Source organism: Gobio gobio, assembly GCF_949357685.1.
Source record: "Gobio gobio genome assembly, chromosome: 10".
NCBI lineage: Eukaryota > Metazoa > Chordata > Actinopteri > Cypriniformes > Gobionidae > Gobio > Gobio gobio.
Genome location: NC_137116.1, coordinates 6,889,351 through 6,909,647, shown reverse-complemented (window position 1 = coordinate 6,909,647; position 20,297 = coordinate 6,889,351). Strand labels below are relative to the sequence as shown.

The window sequence follows — 20,297 nt, the reverse complement described above, 5'->3', positions numbered from 1 at the left end:
ACGTGCTGCGTAACACGAGAATGAACCTCATTGGTCCTTACTGAAGCTCAAATGTGCTGCGTAACATGAGAGTGAACCTCATTGGTCCTTGCTGAAGCTCAAATGTGCTGCGTAACACGAGAGTGAACCTCATTGGTCTTAGCTGAATCTCAAACGTGCTGCGTAACACGAGAATGAACCTCATTGGTTCTTGAGGAATCTCAAACGTGCTGCGTAACACGAGAATGAACCTCATTGGTTCTTACTGAAGCTCAAATGTGCTGCGTAACACGAGAGTGAACCTCATTGGTTCTTGAGGAATCTCAAATGTGCTGCGTAACACGAGAATGAACCTCATTGGTTCTTGAGGAATCTCAAACGTGCTGCGTAACACGAGAATGAACCTCATTGGTTCTTGCTGAAGCTCAAATGTGCTGCGTAACACGAGAATGAACCTCATTGGTTCTTGAGGAATCTCAAACGTGCTGCGTAACACGAGAATGAACCTCATTGGTTCTTGAGGAATCTCAAACGTGCTGCGTTACACGAGAATGAACCTCATTGGTTCTTGCTGAAGCTCAAATGTGCTGCGTAACACGAGAGTGAACCTCATTGGTCCTCGCTGAAGCTCAAATGTGCTGCGTAACATGAGAGTGAACCTCATTGGTCCTTGCTGAAGCTCAAATGTGCTGCGTAACACGAGAGTGAACCTCATTGGTCCTCGCTGAAGCTCAAATGTGCTGCATAACACGAGAGTGAACCTCATTGGTCTTAGCTGAAGCTCAAATGTGCTGCGTAACACGAGAATGAACCTCATTGGTCCTCGCTGAAGCTCAAACGTGCTGCGTAACACAAGAGTGAACCTCATTGGTTCTTGAGGAAGCTCAAATGTGCTGCGTAACATGAGAGTGAACCTCATTGGTCCTTGCTGAAGCTCAAATGTGCTGCGTAACACGAGAGTGAACCTCATTGGTCCTCGCTGAAGCTCAAATGTGCTGCATAACACGAGAGTGAACCTCATTGGTCTTAGCTGAAGCTCAAATGTGCTGCGTAACACGAGAATGAACCTCATTGGTCCTCGCTGAAGCTCAAACGTGCTGCGTAACACAAGAGTGAACCTCATTGGTTCTTGAGGAAGCTCAAACGTGCTGCGTAACACAAGAGTGAACCTCATTGGTTCTTGAGGAAGCTCAAACGCGCTGCGTAACACGAGAATGAACCTCATTGGTTCTTGAGGAAGCTCAAACGTGCTGTGTAACACAAGAGTGAACCTCATTGGTTCTTGAGGAAGCTCAAACGCGCTGTGTAACACGAGAGTGAACCTCATTGGTTCTTGAGGAAGCTCAAACGCGCTGTGTAACACGAGTGAACCTCATTGGTTCTTGAGGAAGCTCAAACGCGCTGTGTAACACGAGAGTGAACCTCATTGGTTCTTGAGGAAGCTCAAACGTGCTGTGTAACACGAGTGAACCTCATTGGTTCTTGAGGAATCTCGCACTGCGCGACACGAGAATGAACCTCATTGGTCCTCGCTGAAGCTCAAATGTGCTGCGTAACACGAGAGTGAACCTCATTGGTTCTTGAGGAAGCTCAAACGTGCTGCGTAACACGAGTGAACCTCATTGGTTCTTGAGGAAGCTCAAACGTTCTGCGTAACACAAGAGTGAACCTCATTGGTTCTTGAGGAAGCTCAAACGCGCTGCGTAACACGAGAATGAACCTCATTGGTTCTTGAGGAAGCTCAAACGTGCTGTGTAACACAAGAGTGAACCTCATTGGTTCTTGAGGAAGCTCAAACGCGCTGTGTAACACGAGAGTGAACCTCATTGGTTCTTGAGGAATCTCGCGCTGCGTGACACGAGAATGAACCTCACTGGTCCTTGCTGAAGCTCAAACGTGCTGCGTAACAGGAGAGTGAACCTCATTGGTTCTTGAGGAATCTCAAGTGTGCTGTGTAACACGAGAATGAACCTCACTGGTCCTTGCTGAAGCTCAAACGTGCTGCGTAACAGGAGAATGAACCTCATTGGTTCTTACTGAAGCTCAAACGTGCTGCGTAACACGAGAATGAACCTCATTGGTTCTTACTGAAGCTCAAATGTGCTGCGTAACACGAGAATGTACCTCATTGATTCTTGTGGAAGCTAAAACGTGACTTTAGGTCGAAGGTTTGGGATGCCAGAATTTTGTAAAAAATAGGGGAAAACAATCTTTCTAGCTGCAGGTGATCACCTTTTTAAATGAAAGTCTCCTTTGAGTCTCTTACTCTATGGAAGAAAAAGAGTTTTCAGTGATGATGAGTATGAGTGGATTGTATTAGGTGAAGGATGTGATGTTATGTTTGTGTAAATGTATTGTTTGTGTGAACACCATGTGGGGCAATAAAGACAAAGACAAGCAAATTAATCGAACGCTGGATTTCCAAAAGTTTGTGAAGTGCACCTTTGCGAGTGACCTGATGAACTTCACCCAATTTGTATTTTCACTTTATGTAAAGCAGTCCAGCCCACAGATCAGTCCAGAACTGTCATAAGAGCATGTCCTTTCTTTTTCCCACAGGTACAACAGACTAGCGAGAGAATGGACGCAAAAGTACGCCATGTGAGAGTGCCTGCGACTAAAAAAACTACAGAATCAAACGGACAGAGAAACGTTTTTACTTTGAACAAGAGGAGTAAAAATAAGTGAATGTTGAGGGGAGGGGACATCTAAACAACAGACTCTTGGAAGGGAGGCAGAAGGCGGAGGTGAGAGCCGCTATGTGCTGAATCCGCTGTCATGTGCCGTTCTCATAGACCCGCCGTCGGAACGGCTTAGCCTGGAATACTCCAGGAAAACTGTAAAACCGGACAAACCTCGGGGTACCACAACCCAGGAAGTTAGACTTGTACTACTGTTAGTTCTATGATTAATGTCATTGTGATTTTCTCAGTGTTACTCGTCATCATTGTTTGTCAGTGTGCCGTTTTGCTGAATGAGGAAACATTGGGATGAAGTTGGAATGCTGGTGACACACGCTTGATCATGTCTGAACCATTGTTGTGCGTGTACTCCAACTCAACGCAATTTCCATTGTCAAATGGTTTGCGATGGAATGTAAAAAATAACATTTTCGGGTGTCAGAAAGATCTTCGTGTAGTGTCCGCCTTCCAACTTCCTGCCGTTTCGGTTTTACTCCACAAAACACTATGAATGTGATTAGGAAAAGGTTGTGTCCCTAATGAGCAAATGTGATTGATTTTTTTTTGTTGTTTTAAATGGAGGTCATAAAAATAGTCAAGTGAGTCTACATCATTGTGCTATTGAAAAAAGAAAGAAACGTAACATGTTGTCCTAATCAGACGTGATGCGATGCCAGCGATAATCAACCCCATTACCCGAATTTACTGTTCTCTACGTTACTTCACTAATATGAAAACCACTGCGTGAATTGGGGAACTGTAAAGCACCAAAATGACCATAGGAATTAATTCATTTTGACCCTGCACAGTTATTTTCTAGTTGAAGTGTACATAGGTTGTTATTGCATCATGGGACTGAATGAGTGCACTCAATGTCAACTATGGTTTCAGACGCCAATACAAATGTCTGTTTCCTCAAATAGTGCACTATATAAGAGTAAAGGGGACGATTTCTGAGAGCTAAGCCATTTGTCTGTCCACACGAGACACAGCAAGGGTACAAGACGAGGGCTGCGTTTAACTCCACCTTTAGACATACACTTGTAAACTTCCCTAAGCACTTCCCATCGCCACCATTTTGAAGTGCGTTCAACTTTAAGTGGACGAGGGAAGCTTATTTGGCCAGACCCTTGATCTCTCGTTTTTGACTGAGGGAGTCGACTCGTATGTACACTTCAGGCAGATCCGTAGACCACAATGCACCATCATGTGACCGCAACAACTCTCATATCAGATTCCAGTTATCAAGGGCTTAGGGCGTTCCATTTGAACACACTGCAAGGGTTCTGCCAGTAGTGGGCACTCATGCAAGCAATGAAATAGTGAACGAGATCGAGGGAAGGGCATAAAAAAGTGGACTTAAAATCAGCCAATCAGAAGAGCTTGTGGGCGGAGCTCTATCTACAAGCACACGGCTGACTGAACTAGTTAAGTACATAATCAATTGAATAAAAATATAACGATTTTAGCATTATTCAAAATACATACTCGGTGACTGGTACAGTCTTTATCTTGGAATACACGTGTTTGTTCACTAGAGTTCATAGTTTAAATGTTCCTTTATTTTCAAGATCTGAGGTAATTTATCTATTATATCTATTATATTAGATCTACTATATCTAAGTCACACAAAACATGATATTCAATCACGAATTAAACATTTTAATATTGTAAAAAACATATTCCACCTGTTTTGAGTGATGTTAGAAATAGAAAGTCAACATTTATGTGATGAAAGTCGAGTCAACGTCGACTAGGCGCAGATGATCTCATTAATGAACAAATAAGCCTGAACCTCGAGCTGAGACTGAACACGGGTTTTCTTGTGCACAGTTATGGCATATTTAACACAGCGCTGCATACAAGGCTATTGCTCCACTTAACGGCTTATTTGATCAGTTCATTTGTCTTTGGGTCGTTAAATCAAAGTCCTTGTTATAAGGCATGTCATTTCACTCTGCGGCCATTTTATAAAAAATGGACATGCAAGTGCAGCTCCTATCTCTTTGAATGGGGAAACATCAAATTCTCCAAAACTGTTCGCTAAGCTTACGATTAAATTTCATATTTGAAATCACCAATGAAATCTGACAACAACTGTCTCATAAATCTTGTTTCTAAACGCTCGAATCATGACAAAAAAACGTAATTCTTCAGCCTGGACAATGCTAATGCTAACGGTGTGTGAGAGCATAGATATACATAATAAAGGCTAGATGTCTTACGCCGGAGTCTCTAACGTCATCACCGGCGGCCATCTTGTCACAGGCAAGCTTTTTGGCGATCTGTTGTACCTGATGTAAGGCGAGTGATCTGCATGAACACAAATACTCTTATCTCACTGAAATCTTGATGGATTTACAAATGTTTTGGTTTCTTACAAACGTTTTTAACGTGGCTATAATTATGGATGCTGGAACAAATTATGAATAATTTTTCATAAGTATGCAGTGTCATAACTACATCTCTGATGTTTATAACAAACCAAACAGTTTGAAAATCGGTAAAAAATTTAGCAAGTTATGGTTATTTAAAAAGTGCAAGCACCATGAAATCAATGTTACGAGTGAGCGAGCTGACTGTGACAAGATGGCCGCCAGGTGCGGACGTCGACCTCCATTGGCCAGCAGCGCGGACGAGACATCTAGCCTTTATTATGTATATCTATGTGTGTGAGTGCGTCTCAATCAGCTCTCTAGTTCAACTAAACTAGGCAGCTGTTTGGGACGGTGTGCATGTGCGTGTGTGCGCGCTCATCCGGGAGAAGTACACATACAAGCAATTCTGCCCTTTATGACATCATACAGGGCCATGCTCAAAAAAAAACTTGTTTGAATCCTGAAGGAGCGTATTTGGCACAGAAATAGATTTTTTTTTTAAATGTTGGCCATGTTTAGCAGGAGAATCATCTCTTTAATAGTGTAAATGAGTCAGAATTCATGAAATTGCTTTAGACATCCCCTTTAAAGCGTCATTAAAGTCGACTAGTGTGTGCAACTCCTAGCGTTGAGTATCGCCGTCACGGCTGTTTAGGACAAGCACTGATTAACATGGAAAGCATCTCTTTTATCGTGTGTTGCCGTGTCACGTCTCATTAGGACATGGTGTTATTATTTATTCGACATGAAATGTTTTTTTTTTGTTGTATTATTTGGTTATAATCATATCTCATTTTGACATTCTTTATTTAATCTAGAATGTCGTTTTACAGAAATAAGGTGGTCGTTCACACAGGACGTGCTCTTGCTTTCCATTTGTGCTATTGATGCTTTGTGTAAACATGCGCCATTTCAAATGCAGTATATTGTTCTGATCGTGTCTGTTTAGAATAGACCAAGCAGATGAACCTGGGGGAAGTTAAGCATATGGACACGCATGTTGTCTAAAATGCTCCGTCCACTTGTTTTTATTGCAAGCGCGTGTCCTGTGCGAACGGCCGCCAACTTTAATTCACCTCAGCCGCATGTGCATGATATGACAGATGTGTAGGTATTTGTTTTGATAAGTATTGTAAAGTTGCTTTAGGAATCAAGGCGGATTTTTATACTCGTCTTAAAAATTCACCCAATTTGCTTGCAGAAAAAAACGAGGGAGCGAAAATGCTTAACGGTGGGACTGTGTGTGGGGAAAAAAAGAAATGCCACCACCATTTTTGCCAAATGTAATTATGCCCCTTTCACATTTGCAGGCAAAGGGCACGTCATAGCGTATGAATGCAATATTTTCCGGCTGTTTAGCATTTATCTGTCTACAAGAGTGTAATCCTTAACAATCTTTAGATGCTCTTGTTCCTGTAGTCACTAATATTACTAACTTTTGACAGAGTAGATGGTACGTTTGATGTATGACCAGCACAGGTGCTGGACTGAAGTACTTTTATTGTACTTTTTTTTTTTTTTTTAAACACGCTCATCAACTCATGGCTGCCTATTTTGAGGTGGATGATCAAGATGTTTACACGGAGCAGAATGAAAAATATATGGAGCTCAGGAGAAAAGCCCCGGAGGGTTGGGATTGGGAAGTCGCTTCTCAAGCACTCTCTGTTGGGAAAGGAAGTGTGAAGATCTCCTCACCCTCACCTCCTGGTGCTGCTCTTCACAAGCCCATGGCTCAAGACTCCCTGAGAAGGGCTAAATATTGCCGTGATTATATTTAACACCATATTTGTGTATATTATCACCAAGGGAAATTATACTTTTGTCTTATGGATTTGCTTTTAAAGGGATAGTTTACCCCAAAATGTGATGTGAATTCTGCAATCATTTACTCACACTCATGTTTTTCCAAACCCATTGGATGACTTTCTTATGGAAGCTTGTTTCCGCCACAGAATAAAAAATAAAAAAGATAATTGCGACTTCTCAATATTCTGAATTTTTCTCGTAAATTGCGTGATATAAACTCAGAATTGCATTATAAAGTCACAATTGCGAGTTATAAAGTCATAATTGTGTTATAAAGTCGCAATTGCGAGTTATAAAGTCGCAATTGCGAGTTATAAACTCAAAATTACATGTTATAAAGTCGCAATTGCGAGTTATAAACTCAAAATTACGTGTAATAGTCGCAATTGCGAGTTATAAACTCAAAATAACGTTATAAAGTCACAACTGCGAGTTATAAACACAAAGTTACATGTTAAAAAGTTGCAATTGCGAGTTATAAAGTCAGAATTACGTGTTATAAAGTCGCAACTGCGAGTTAGTCAGAATTGCGTTATAAAGTCGCAACTGTGAGTTATAAATTCAAAATTATGTTATAAAGTCGCGATTGCAAGTTATAAAGTCATAATTGCGAGTTATAAAGTCGCGATTGCAAGTTATAAAGTCAGAATTATGTGTTATAAAGTCACAATTGTGAGTTATAAACTCAGAATTATGTGTTATAAAGTCACAATTACGAGTTATAAAGTCAGAAGTGAATGATATAAAGTCGCAATTGTGTGTTATAAACTCAGAATTGTGAGGAATAAAGTCACAAATATCTTTTTTTAACTGTTTTATTCATTGGCGGAAACAAGCTTCCATACTTTCTAATGTAAAACACGAAAAGGAGAAACTTAGTTTTCCATTCAATGAAAGTAGATTGGTGCCATGAACTTTCAAGCTCCAAATGAAAAGTGCCATAAAAGTTCCTAACTAATATTTAAGTCGACATTTATCGAAAATCGCAATTGTGTCTCGACAGCTGTGGTCCCCATTCACGTTCATTGTATGGAAATGAGCAGCTTGGACATTCTGCTTAACATCTCCTTTTGTGAAACACGAAAGATGATGGTGCGCGAGTAATGACAGAATTTTCTTTTAAATTGAATGGAATGTAAAATTTTATGCCAACTTTTCATTACTAAACGTGGCTCACTGGTTGTGTATCCGCTTGTAGAATGTTACGTTTATTTATTTATTTGCTATTTATTTGTCGTCTTCCAGTCATCAGCTCAAATGCAGTCGGCCTGGAATTGCGAGTTGCTCCTCTCTGGTGCTTCGTCTGAAGCGGCCGGTCGGGGTTTGAGATTGCGCTACAGTAAGGCAGTATAGCATGCTTTGCACTCTGATAGGCTTCAACCTTTTTCCGCAGCTATTTGCAAGATATCAGGGATCTTTTTCCATTCTCGCACCTCCCCCAAGACCCTCAATAAAACCTTAGCCTTAACCATCAATGTATAAGCAACTGTACTGTACTGTTTACTTTGTGTTTTAACTGTGGATTGGTACTGTACTACTTTGTGTATCACATACACACGTACACAGAGCCATAATGACCTCTCCTTGCTAACTGTTTAACCCTGTCATCTAACCAGCTCTCTCCTCGTGAAATCAGACTCGGTACAGCTGAGACTAACCTCCAAGGTGTCAACTTTAGTGAATAAAGCTCCTTTTGTTTAATACACTCTCTTGGGTTTATTGTATGAACATCACCAGATATTTTCAGAATTTACACTTGTATCTAATGCACTTCACTGACAATTTATTGTGTATAAGAGGGTGAATCTCACAAAAGGTCATATTTCACACTAAGATCCATTTTAATCTATTAATAAATTTGCATGTCAAAAAATGAAGCTTAAGTTTTGTATCACTCGCAAAATTTCCATCCACGTTTTCCACTGTTTTGTAATCGACAAAGTGAATATGCATAAAAAAATAAAAAGCCTCCAGCCTGTTTCCATCCAACTGGCCTTGATAAAATGGTGTGCGTAATGATGTCACCCCTAAAAAAAAGTCCCTTGAGTCATTTCCATACATCATTTTGCGCATAGCGCAAATTATATCTTATCTTTCGCATCCCAAATATTTGTTAAATACAAAGAGTAATGAGACGATTGAAATTTACTGCTTACTATTTTAAAGGAACACGCTGACTTTTTGGGACATTAGCTTATTCACCGTATCCCCCAAAGTTTAAGTCCATACATACCATTCTCATCTCCGTGCGTGCCATAACTCTGTCTGACGCACCCACCGCTAGCCTAGCTTTGCACAAAGACTGGAGGTAAATGGCTCCAGCTAACCTACTGCTCAATAAGTGACAAAATAACATTAACATTTTCCTATTTACATGTTGGAAATCGCAACTCTTCATTTTCCGTCGGTCTTAGTACACATCACAACATGTATAACAACATGTGCAAACCGGCGCGCAAAACGCCAGGCGTAAAAGCGTAATTTTAAAAAAAACGCCTTGGGTTCGGTTTTTTGTTTTGACGTGGCGTGTTAAAAACTGTCCGACCAATGAAATGGGCGCACATAAATATGGCCTCTCTTCTTCTTCTGTGTGACAAGCGAGTGTCAGTAGCATAAAGTGGCGCAGCACCACCTTGTGTACCGAGAGCGCCATCAACTGAATTTGCATCACTGGCGCATCGCCAGTGAAAATTGCTTGAGTGTGAACACAAAGACGCGCCGAAAAACGTTGGCAATAAGCGCACGCGATTATCATCCTGGTGTGCACAGGCCTTAATTCTGTCATGTGACGCCACATTTATTTGCGTTAAAGCCCTTTTTTCCGACAAAGTGTTTCCAAACTAGTTTTTCATTACATTTGATGTATCGGCATATAATTTATACGCTAGAGTTTAACGGAAAAAGATTGTGTCGACATTTGCCAAAAAAATTAGATAATTGGCATTTCCATCAGCTATATCGGTAAACATTTTGATGCGCTAAACCTTTTTTCGCAAAAAAAAAAAGCCTTGGATGGAAACCTGGCTACCTGTATTTTTGTCATGATAATTTCCCCCCAAAAATCTTACCTTAAAGGAATAGTTCAACCAAAAATGAAAAAAAGGATCCCATAATTTACTCACCCTCAAGCCATCATTGCTGTATATGACTTCCTTCTTTTAGACGAATACAGTCAGAGTTATATAAAAAAATATCCTGGCTCTTCCAAGCTTTATAATGGCAGTGAATAGTGCCCGAGTTTTTGAAGCCCAAAAAAGTGCATCCATCCATTATAAAAGTAATCTATATGGATCCAGGGGTTAGTAAAGGCCTTCTGAAGCGAAGTGATGGGGTTATGTTAGAAAAATATCCATATTTATAACTTTATAAACTATAATCACTGGCTTCTGGTAACGGCCTTACATGAGTCGAGTTCTGGCGGAAGAGTGACCTCTGACCCCGACGCATGACATAGGTGTTCTTCCCAAATTTTCCTTTAAAACTTCTCATTTTAAGGCAAATTGAAGTGAGCATCCCTTTACTCACTCTGAAGGGCATGCAAGAGTCGCAGGGCACTTCTGTCATAATGAAGCCATATGATATAGGATACAAAATGTACATTTATAGGTTTTTAAAATGAGCTTGGTGTGTGTGTGTGTGTGTGTGTGTGTGTGTTTGTGTTCGTGTGTTCCCAAACTTTATAGGTTAAGCATTAAACATAAAGCACTAAACACATTTCTTACCTATGAAACTTTTTAAAACGAAATATGAAATACATGACAAAAATGTGTCTACGACAAAACAACTTGACTTATTCTGCTGATACATTAATTCCAACTCTCCCGCCATATCTAAATTTAAAATGATTCGTGAGGATTTGCTAACCTGGGTCACATGACAATAAACGATCAAATTACTTCTTTGAAGTTACCATCGCATGTTCCCTTCGCTAACCGACTTGTGGAAGGGATTCAGTTGTTCACTTTCGTTTGGAGCACTCCTACAAATGGCGTTTTCTTCCTGCCAGTTTTAACCTGAGCTTACACTTCATCCTACGTCATGTCAGAGGTCAATCTTCCGCCAGAACTAGACTCGTGTATGTCCGTTACCGGAAGCCAGTGATTATAGTTTATAGTTATAAATATGGATATTTTTCTCACAAAAATGCATAGCTTCGCTTCAGAAGGCTTTTATTAACCACTTGGAGACGTATGGATTACTTTTATGATGGATGGATGCACTTTTTTGGGCTTCAAAATCTCAGGTACCATCCACTCCCGTTATAAAGCTTGTAAGAGCCAGGATATTTTTTAATATAACTCAGATTGTGTTCGGCTGAAAGAATAAAACCATAAACACCTAGGATGGCTTATGGATGAGTAAATTATGGAATCATTTTAATTTTGGGGTGAACTATTAAATTATGACCCTTTTCACATCTCCGGGTTTCTCAGAAGCGGAAGTCGTCATAGTTGGGTAACTTCTCTAGAGGTGAACGAGTAAGTAGCTACATTAAAAAAAAATTTTTTGTGTGTTCCCATTTGCTCAAATAGCAAAAGGAAAACTCCACAATAGTGTTTTCACAACTTTCAAAAAGAGGGAAAAATAGAGAAAGATTGATAACGGCAGTCAGAAGAAAGATATGACTTCCTCCACAGCTAGCGTTAAATAACTAGTTTTTTTTTTTGTAATTTGATGCAAATATAATATAATACAAAGTATAGAGCTATAAATGTACATAGAGAAAAAAACTTTGCAGGATTTACGAATCGATGCTGATGACCGTTGAAACGCGTCATCAGAGTCTGTGAAAACGCGCGACTTTCATCTCTGTCCAGCAGATGTCGTTGCCGCTTGGGTCTTCATTTAAAAGTTCTACTATGACAAAGGCATGGCGGCGTATGTGTAATTTTAACGTTGCCTGGTAACCTTCAGAAGTCGCATAACCTAATTAATATTCATAATAAGGCGAGTCATCATTCGCCAACTGACGATCAGCGTCAGCTCCGCAGCAAATCAGAAAGGCTTACTGGACGAACCTCACTTTGCGTAATTAATATTCATGAGCTCTGCCTTGATCATAGTAGGGTTCGTAACGTCGCTCCAGGGAGGAGTGAGTGCTACGTGATGTGGCGCTGCGCGCTTCCTGTCTGCGTAGAGCCGAGAGAGAGATCCCCATCTACCCCTGGAGTTCACTGCGACGTCTGTCCCCGGAGTCGGACGGTCAAACCCCCACAGATTGCACCAACATGGCTGTGAACCTGAGCAAAAACGGCCCAGCCCTCACCGCGGCCTATAACGAGGTGGTGGATGAGAAGTCGGAGACTAACTGGTGAGTAGCGGCTCAAGGGTTGTGTCTCCGTTACACTCACTGACATCCTCATGTTTAGCTTGTTAGCTGCTGCTTTGGCTTCTTAAGCGCCCTGTTTGTGTTTATCATCATATAAATCATCTTTACTGCTCATTTGGATCTCCGCACTTTATTCCTGTGTCCATTCACACCTCGTGCACAAAACACACTGAATCTTCCAGAAATTAATTTCCTCCCACTGTTGCTTTTAGGCCAACAACATGAAGGAAAGTTGATGTTAAACGATGCACATGATTTGACCTAAATGCAATGCTGCTTTGCATGCTTCCACATATAAGATATGATCAGTTCAGAAGCATCCCAACTTTTGGGTAACATGGGCTTGGAGAAGTGCACTTGAACCACTCCTACCTCCTCATTTTCCTGTAGTCTTTATCCATATATGGCTGCTGGGTTGGCAACTCCCTGCCCACTATTTGTGACTGGGGTTTACATGCAAGATTCACACCAAAAGCAGCTTCTCATTTTAATGCGAAAGTGTCAAGGCCAGCATTACAGAGATCAGTTCCTTCTATAAGTGTACGGACCTTCTCGTCATGAGGAAGCAATATTAATGTTTGACAGGCTAAGCCCAGATCAAAGTCCTTGTGCTTTCAAGTGCAAGTGAGTCCTCATTTTCACTTCTTTAAAATAAACGAAACGAGAGATCAGTTTGATGCTCTTTAGGGAAGGATGCTTGAGTTGAAGAGTGATTATAAATGACCTACATTAATTACACTCATTTACAGACACTCGAGTTTCGCAAATTGGAAAACTTAACGTCTTTTATTGGTCAAAGGTGACCGTACAAAAGATTCAATTTCAAATAAATAAGAAACATGAAAAGAATGTATGTTTCCACACAGTTTTCAACACTGATAATACTCATAAATGTTTCTTGAGCATCAAATCATCATATTAGAATGATTTCTGAAGGATAATGTGACACTGAAGACTGGAGTAATGATGCTGGAAATTCAGCTTTGATCACAGGAATAAATTACAGTTTACAATACACCGACCAGGCATAACATATATATATATATATATATATATATATATATATAAGTGAATAACACTTATCTCCATCACAGCACCTGTTAGTGGGTGGGATATATTAGGCAGCAAGTGAACATTTTGTTGATGTGATAGAAGCAGGAAAAATGGGCAAGCGTAAGAATGTGAGCGAGTTTGACAAGGGCCTAGATGGCTAGACGACTGGGTCAGAGCATCTCCAAAACTGCAGCTCTTGTGGGGTGTTCGCGGTCTGCAGTGGTCAGTGTCTATCGGAACAGTGGTGAACCGGCGTCAGGGTCATGGGCGGCCAAGGCTCATTGATTCACGTGGGGAGCGAAGGCTGGCCCGTGGGGTCCGATCAAACAGACGAGCTACTGTAGCTCTCAAGCTCACTGTAGCTTCATAAATCACGTTTTCTTTTGCATCACGTGGATGGCCGGGTGTCGCTTACCTGGGGAACACATGGCACCAGGATGCACTATGGGAAGAAGGCAAGCCAGCGGAGGCAGTGATGCTTTGGGCAATGTTCTGCTGGGAAACCTTGGGTCCTGCCATCCATGTGGATGTTACTTTGACACGTACCACCTACCTAAGCATTGTTGCAGACCATGTACACACTTTCATGGAAACGGTATTCCCTGGTGGTTGTGGCTCTTTCAGCAGATAATACGCCCTGCCATAAAGCAAAAATGGTTCAGGAATGGTTTGAGGAGCACAGCAACGAGTTTGAGGTGTTGACTTGGCCTCCAAATTCCCCAGATCTCAATCCAACCGAGCATCCGTGGGATGTGCTAAACAAACAAATCCGATCCATGGAGGCCCCACCTCGCAACTTACAGGACTTAAAGGATCTGCTGCTAACATCTTGGTGCCAGATACCACAGCACACCTTCAGGGGTCTAGTGGAGTCCATACCTCGACGGGTCAGGGCTGTTTTGGCAGCAAAAGGGGGTCATAATGTTTTGGCTGATCGGTTTATATCACAATAGAAAACGGTTATTTTAAATTGTAAAAATTTGCACAATATTACTGTTTTTACTGTATTATTGATCAAATAAATGCAACCTTGGTGAGCAGAAGAGACTTCTTTCAAAAACATTAAATCATTTTGAGATTGACGCATCACATTGCAATTTGTTCCTGCGTGATAACAGAAATGTTACCTATTTTTAATCTATTTGTCTGCCACTAAATTGTATGAATCTATTCAGTTGGGTCTAAATTTTAGACTTTAAAATCCCATGTAATGCCATAAGCAAATAAGGCTTTAAAAATTTAAATAAAAGCTATGTAAAATGAATTAGAAATCTTCTTTGTTTCTCAAATCATGCTGGATAACAACTGTCTCTGTTGTCCTGATAATATAATAGTAGCGTTTTCAGATGATTGAATAACCTCAGTCATTGTTTATATCAGAAACGGTCTATAGGAAGTTGGTCAAGCGCTACCTAAGAGTGGTTTATATACCGAGATGGGGGAGTTTGCTGTTAAAGAGGTCAGTGTTTTTCATAGACACTGTCACAGCGGTTTTCTCGAGTCAGCAACCCAACGTCGCCTGTTAAAGAAGCAGCTGCGTCTTAACAATTGTGACTTTCGTTTCCATATCAAACGGCAACAGAACATGAATGTCACAGGATGATCTGACCTGTGAGACCTTCTAGAAATAAGACTGCTGCAGTTCTTATTCCTCATTACTACACTTCCTGTTTCTGACTGTCAAGAGAGTTGAGTTGACTTGGCCCTGTGTTTCAAAGAGGAAGTTGACACCGCTTCCTTTGCTATTTACAAGTGCCTTTGTTTAGAGAAGGAATCAAAAGTGATTTAACACACACACACACACACACACACACACACAGTGCCGCCTCAAAACCTTCATATTACAAATGTTTCAGAGAGCCTGATGCTTTTCCTTTTACATTCAGCTAACAGCACCAACAAACTGTTATTTTAGGATAATTGAGACACTATTTAATTATAGTGCTTATGAATATTTAAAATGAATTTTATTTTTCATTTTAAAGTTTTAGTAATTCATTTTTTTTGTGGTTTTGCCATTTGGTTTTATTTAGTTTAATCATTCTTATTTCAGTTTTAGTTTTGCTGTTTTAGGACATCAAGTATAAGAAATGTCACCTTTGGCAGTTACAGTAGCTGAAATCAAATAAGTTTAAGTTGTTTTTTAAATGGTATTAGTTTTAAAAACGACCACTTTCGCTTCTTCCGCTCATGTGTATGTGGAGTAACGCAGCGATGTTTTATCATATTACACACATTTGAATGTGTTGAAGTTATGTTATAATGCTACTCTGTGTGTTTGCTCGGCGTGACTATGAGACACTTGTTCACACTGCAGTGAGCTAGATCCATAGTAGGCATGGTACTCGCGATAAATCAAGAAAACCAGATTTAAACAATAAGACTAACTGTGTTGAGCTGTAGAACAACGGCTAGTTTCCTGTCTATGAATGATCCAAACAGTTGCTCACCTGTCTAATAAAACACATCATATATTAAAGCGTGTTTGGCGTTTCCATGGTTTCTACAAAATAAAATCGAGAATCAGATATCGAGGGTAAAGGCCCTTTCACACCGGACGCGTAACAAAAAAGCGAAACGAAAAAAGCGAATATTTAGTGTGCGAATAGTTCGCTTCAAAACCATTCACATCAGTCGCGACGCGAGTTTGCGACGTTTCAGAGCTCCAACATTCCAAAACATTTGCGGCGACAGCTGAGAAAAAACGGACACTTCATCATTCAGTGGAGACGAGCTTTTCATTTTCTTTAAAAGATCAAAAAGAAGGTTTTGGGTGCACCCAGTCTTAAAGAACAGAGAGTCTGAAGTCTGAAGGGGAGTGTGCTAATCTTGTACAGGAGCTATAACTTTGTTATGGCCGGTTCCGCACTTCCTTTCAAATGTCCGTGGGAAAATTTGAGGAGCTCCTCCAGAGACCGTAGCACCGCATCTGACAAGACAAACACACACTTCAGGAACCAATCGATCCGGAGCAGCTGTTTCCAGTTGAGTCACAATGTAAACATTTAAGTGCCACAGTCGTACTGACGGAAACACATTCACTTTCTATAGTCGCGGATACAATTAGGTTAGAAAAAAAATCAACGTATTGGTTATAATATCGTAATCTGTAGCCTATAGTGGGCAAACACAGCTGCATATGTACAGCTGTAAACACAACTATTGCTGTAATCTCATGAGAAATGCGATACCTGGCAAAGGTTAATGTTGATTGAATCGCTAGTGACATCAACTGGACATTTCGTCACCTTTGTTTCCTTGTATGTGATTGGTTTAAGCCTTTTCTATCGCTGCGAGTGTTAAAAAAAATCGACATCAAAACTGAGAAAATAAACGTCTTTTTTTTTCGCCGCTGCACATTCGCGTTCGGTGTGGAAGCACTCGTTACACAAACAGCTGATCAAAAAATCAAACCATCGCGCAAATTATTCGCGCGTCAAAATCGTGTCCAGTGTGAAAGGACCTTAAAGGGTTAGTTCACCCAAAAATGAAAATTCTGTCATTAATTACTTACCCTCATGTCGTTCGACACCCGTCAGACCTCCGTTCATCTTCAGAACACAAATGAAGATATTTTAGTTGAAATCTGATGGCTCTGAAAGGCCTCCATTGGCACAATGCACGGTACACTCTCAAGACCCTTAAAAGGTACTAAAGACGTCGTTACAAAGTCCATCTCACTACAGTGGTTTTACAATAACTTTATAAAGTGACGAGAATAGTTTTTGTGCGCAAAAAAACTCTAAATAACGACTTATATCATGATGACAGATTTCAAAACAAGGCATCATGAAGCTTCGAAGCGTTATGAATCAGCGAGTCGATTCATGATTCGGATCGCGTGTCAAACCGCCAAACTGCTGAAATACGTGACTTTGGCGATTCAAACCGCTGAATCGATTCACTGATTTATAACGCTTCGAAACTTCATGATGCCTTGTTTTGAAATCTGTCATCATGATATAAGTCGTTATTTAGAGTTTTTTTGCACACAAAAACTATTCTCGTCACTTTATAAAGTTATTGTGGAACCACTGTAGTGAGATGGACTTTGTAACGACGTCTTTAGTACCTTTTATGGGTCTTGAGAGTGAACCGTGCATTGTGCCAATGGAGGCCTTTCTGAGCGATCGGATTTCAACTGAAATATCTTCATTTCTGTTCCGAAGATGAACGGAGGTCTTACGGGTGTTGAACGACATGAGGGTAAGTAATTAATGACAGAATTTTCATTTTTGGGTGAACTAACCCTTTAATGCGCTTATTTCTCTGGATGGAAACATTCTTGGAAACATTTGTGATAATGGAAGTACACAAATCAACAAAATATATAATATTGTTCTAGTGGTTTTTGGATATTTTAATCCAAAAATCTTACATATTGTGCCTTTATCTATAATAACTCTGGTCAACAACCCTACTTTCTGTATTACAGAATTTTTCCTTTTTAAAGGGATAGCTCACCCCAAAATGTAAATTAGCCCATGATTTACTCATCCTCAAGTCATCCTAGGTGTATATGACATTCTTCTTTCAGACGAATAAAATCGGAGTTAGATTTAACAAGTCCTGGCTAGTGATGCTCATATTGACCGTTTTAACCGTTAACTGAAAATTAGAATTTTGACCGATTTAATAAAAAAAAATTTTTTGCTGCATGGTTAAAGAAAAATATGCCGTTTTTGTTAACCCACGGGGCGCTTGCGCTAGATAATTTACTTTATAAAGTTGTAAATATGGATATTTTTCTTATACAAATGCATCGCTTCGCTTCAGAAGGCCTTTATTAACGCCCCCCCCCCACCCCTGGAGCCATGTGGAGCAGTTATATGATGAATGGATGCACTTTTATGGACTTCAAAAACAGAGTCACATTCATTGCCATTATAAAGCCTGGAAGAGCCAGGACTTTTTTAATATAACCCTGATTGTATTCGTCTGAAAGAAGAATGTCATATACACCTAGGATGACTTGAGGGGGAGTAAATCATGGGCTGATTTTTATTTTTGGGTGAACTAACCCTTTAAGTCTTAAGTTCAAGGGATAGTTCACTCAAAAATGAAAGTTCTGTCATCGTTCTAAACCTGTACGAGTTTCTTTCTTCTGTGGCACATAAAAGAAGATATTTTGAGAGAGAATGTCTCAGTGTTTTTGTCCTTAGGCTCCAGTGTTGTTTGGTGAGCTATCCCTAAGAGCAGTATTTGAAATGATTTATGAACTGAATTCACCATGGTTAATTAAAAAGATAAGATCGGAGTCTGATTTAGGATGTTTCAGTAATATGGCCCCTGGTCTTTGTGTCTTTAATGTAATTTGCACGCTTTCCTGTAGTTCAAGCAGTAGAGCATGGCGCTAAGGGCATGGGTTCAATTCCCAGGGAATGCAAATGGAAAAAATATTAGATATTCGGTGCACTGTAAATCGCTTTGGATAATGAATGTAAATAGGGCTGGGAGATGTGGCCAAAAAAAATAACAATAACATTTTTCATATCAGTCGATATTGATAATTATCACGATAAATATCAAATCTTTATTTCTTTCATGTTTAAAGGCAACATTGAAAGTTATAGAAACCAGACCGTTTAAACTACTCGTCATTGTCAGAATGACGTCTTTACACTTTTCCAGAAATTTTTCCTTAACAAAATAAATATCTTCATAGAAAATTTATTTCTTAGTTTCTACATGTTCTAACAGGAGATCGTTTCAAATAATGTGATGCCTTACTTTGACACGCATCTTCAGTACAGTTTGCAGTGCAGGCTTCATTATTAATGTGTTTTGTCTCTTAGAAATTCACAATCCTCATTTTTATATAGTATTATTAAAGGTCCCATGACATGAAAATTTCACTTTTTGAGGTTTTTTAACATTAATATGAGGAACTCTAAGCTGTCTATGGTCCTCCAGTGGCTAGAAATGGAGATGGGTGTTAACCAAGCTCTGGGTGTCCTGCTCTGCCTTTGAGAAAATGAAAGCTCAGATGGGCCGATCTGGAATCTTCCCTATATGTCATCATACGATGAAAGGTTACCTCCTAGGGCTGTACGATTAATCGGAAAATAACCGAAACCGACATTCAGAACCTCTAACCGACGTATTTTTCCCATGTCGGTTATTTCGGTTTTCACGTGACTCCGCCCCGTCAGTCACATCAAGTGCAGTTTGCAGGCACACACAGATAGATGTAGGAGCAGTTATCTGTGTTTATAGATGCCCAGAATCACTATAGTAACTGCATGTTTTACACAGTTTATACAGGTCAGTTAATTGCTGTTCTTATAGCCTATACGCGCTGCCACCGACACACACACACACACACACAGAGAGATGGCGCGCACAAGCCCCGAAGCCAGATCGCTTTCACTTTCGTGCTCATAAAGTTTGTCAAGTAAATGCGTTTAAAGGCTTGCCAGTCTCAACATTTAACGCAATTGTGCACCATTCAAAAACAACAATACGGAAAACTTCTCCGTTCAGTGCTCAGCTTTTTTCTGTGATACAGAGAGCCGAGCTGTGTCGCGTCTCTGACAACACGCGCGCCCTGAAGGCAGATCTCTATCAAGTGCGTCCTCACAAAGTTTGTCATTTGTAGGTGGTTTAAGCCCAGCCAGTATGAACATTAAAGCGAGTTTCGACCATCAGATGTGTATTATGTTGAACTAATGCCTGATATATAGTGACACACGAACACTCAGACAGAAGGTCGCACATCACATGAAGATCGCGCGCAGAGAGCAGTGCAGAAACGCAGTGTCAACGCTGTCCTGTGACTAAAGTAAAGTCACTAAAGTAGCTTAGAAACTCAACCGTTATAGCATATATTTTAATACCTTTGAAGTAAGTACAAACCACAGCTTCATAATGAATAGAGACGGTATGAGTAATTCACACACACACACCATCACTCTCTCATTAATGCATTAAAATAAATGTAATGTAGGCCTATGTGCTAATGTATCTGTATCTGATGTACAACAAGCAGAAATCTGCTCCATAGACAATAACTGCTGAAAGTGAACCGTTTCCTTCAAGTACTTTAAAATCACAAAGAAATGCACTTTTTCA

General features: G+C 40.2%; 2 protein-coding genes across 11 annotated transcripts in view; both read left to right on the top strand.

The window, feature by feature from the left end:
• ube2d4 (ubiquitin conjugating enzyme E2 D4) overlaps positions 1–8,543 on the top strand; it is a 28,455-nt gene extending 19,912 nt beyond the window's left edge. The window contains exons 7-8 of one of the 2 annotated variants that reach the window (XR_013817356.1): positions 2,539–4,707; positions 7,681–8,543. Coding sequence is in view for 1 of the 2 variants with exons in the window: in XM_079827785.1 (XP_079683911.1) it covers positions 2,539–2,584 (46 nt within the window). In the remaining variant the exon portion in view is untranslated. Of the gene's footprint in view, positions 1–2,538; positions 6,562–7,680 lie in introns of those variants that run through there. The other variant, XM_079827785.1, reaches the window with a different exon arrangement.
• A 1,843-nt stretch (positions 8,544–10,386) lies between these two features.
• Positions 10,387–20,297, top strand: part of dbnlb (drebrin-like b) — a 45,901-nt gene continuing 35,990 nt past the window's right edge. For 6 of the 9 annotated variants that reach the window (XM_079827781.1, XM_079827780.1, XM_079827778.1 and 3 more), the window contains exon 1: positions 11,926–12,155. In XM_079827781.1, the coding sequence (XP_079683907.1) occupies positions 12,073–12,155 (83 nt within the window). In that variant the 5' untranslated portion in view covers positions 11,926–12,072. Of the gene's footprint in view, positions 12,156–20,297 lie in introns of all 9 variants that reach the window. The other 3 variants (XM_079827779.1, XM_079827782.1, XM_079827783.1) reach the window with 3 other exon arrangements.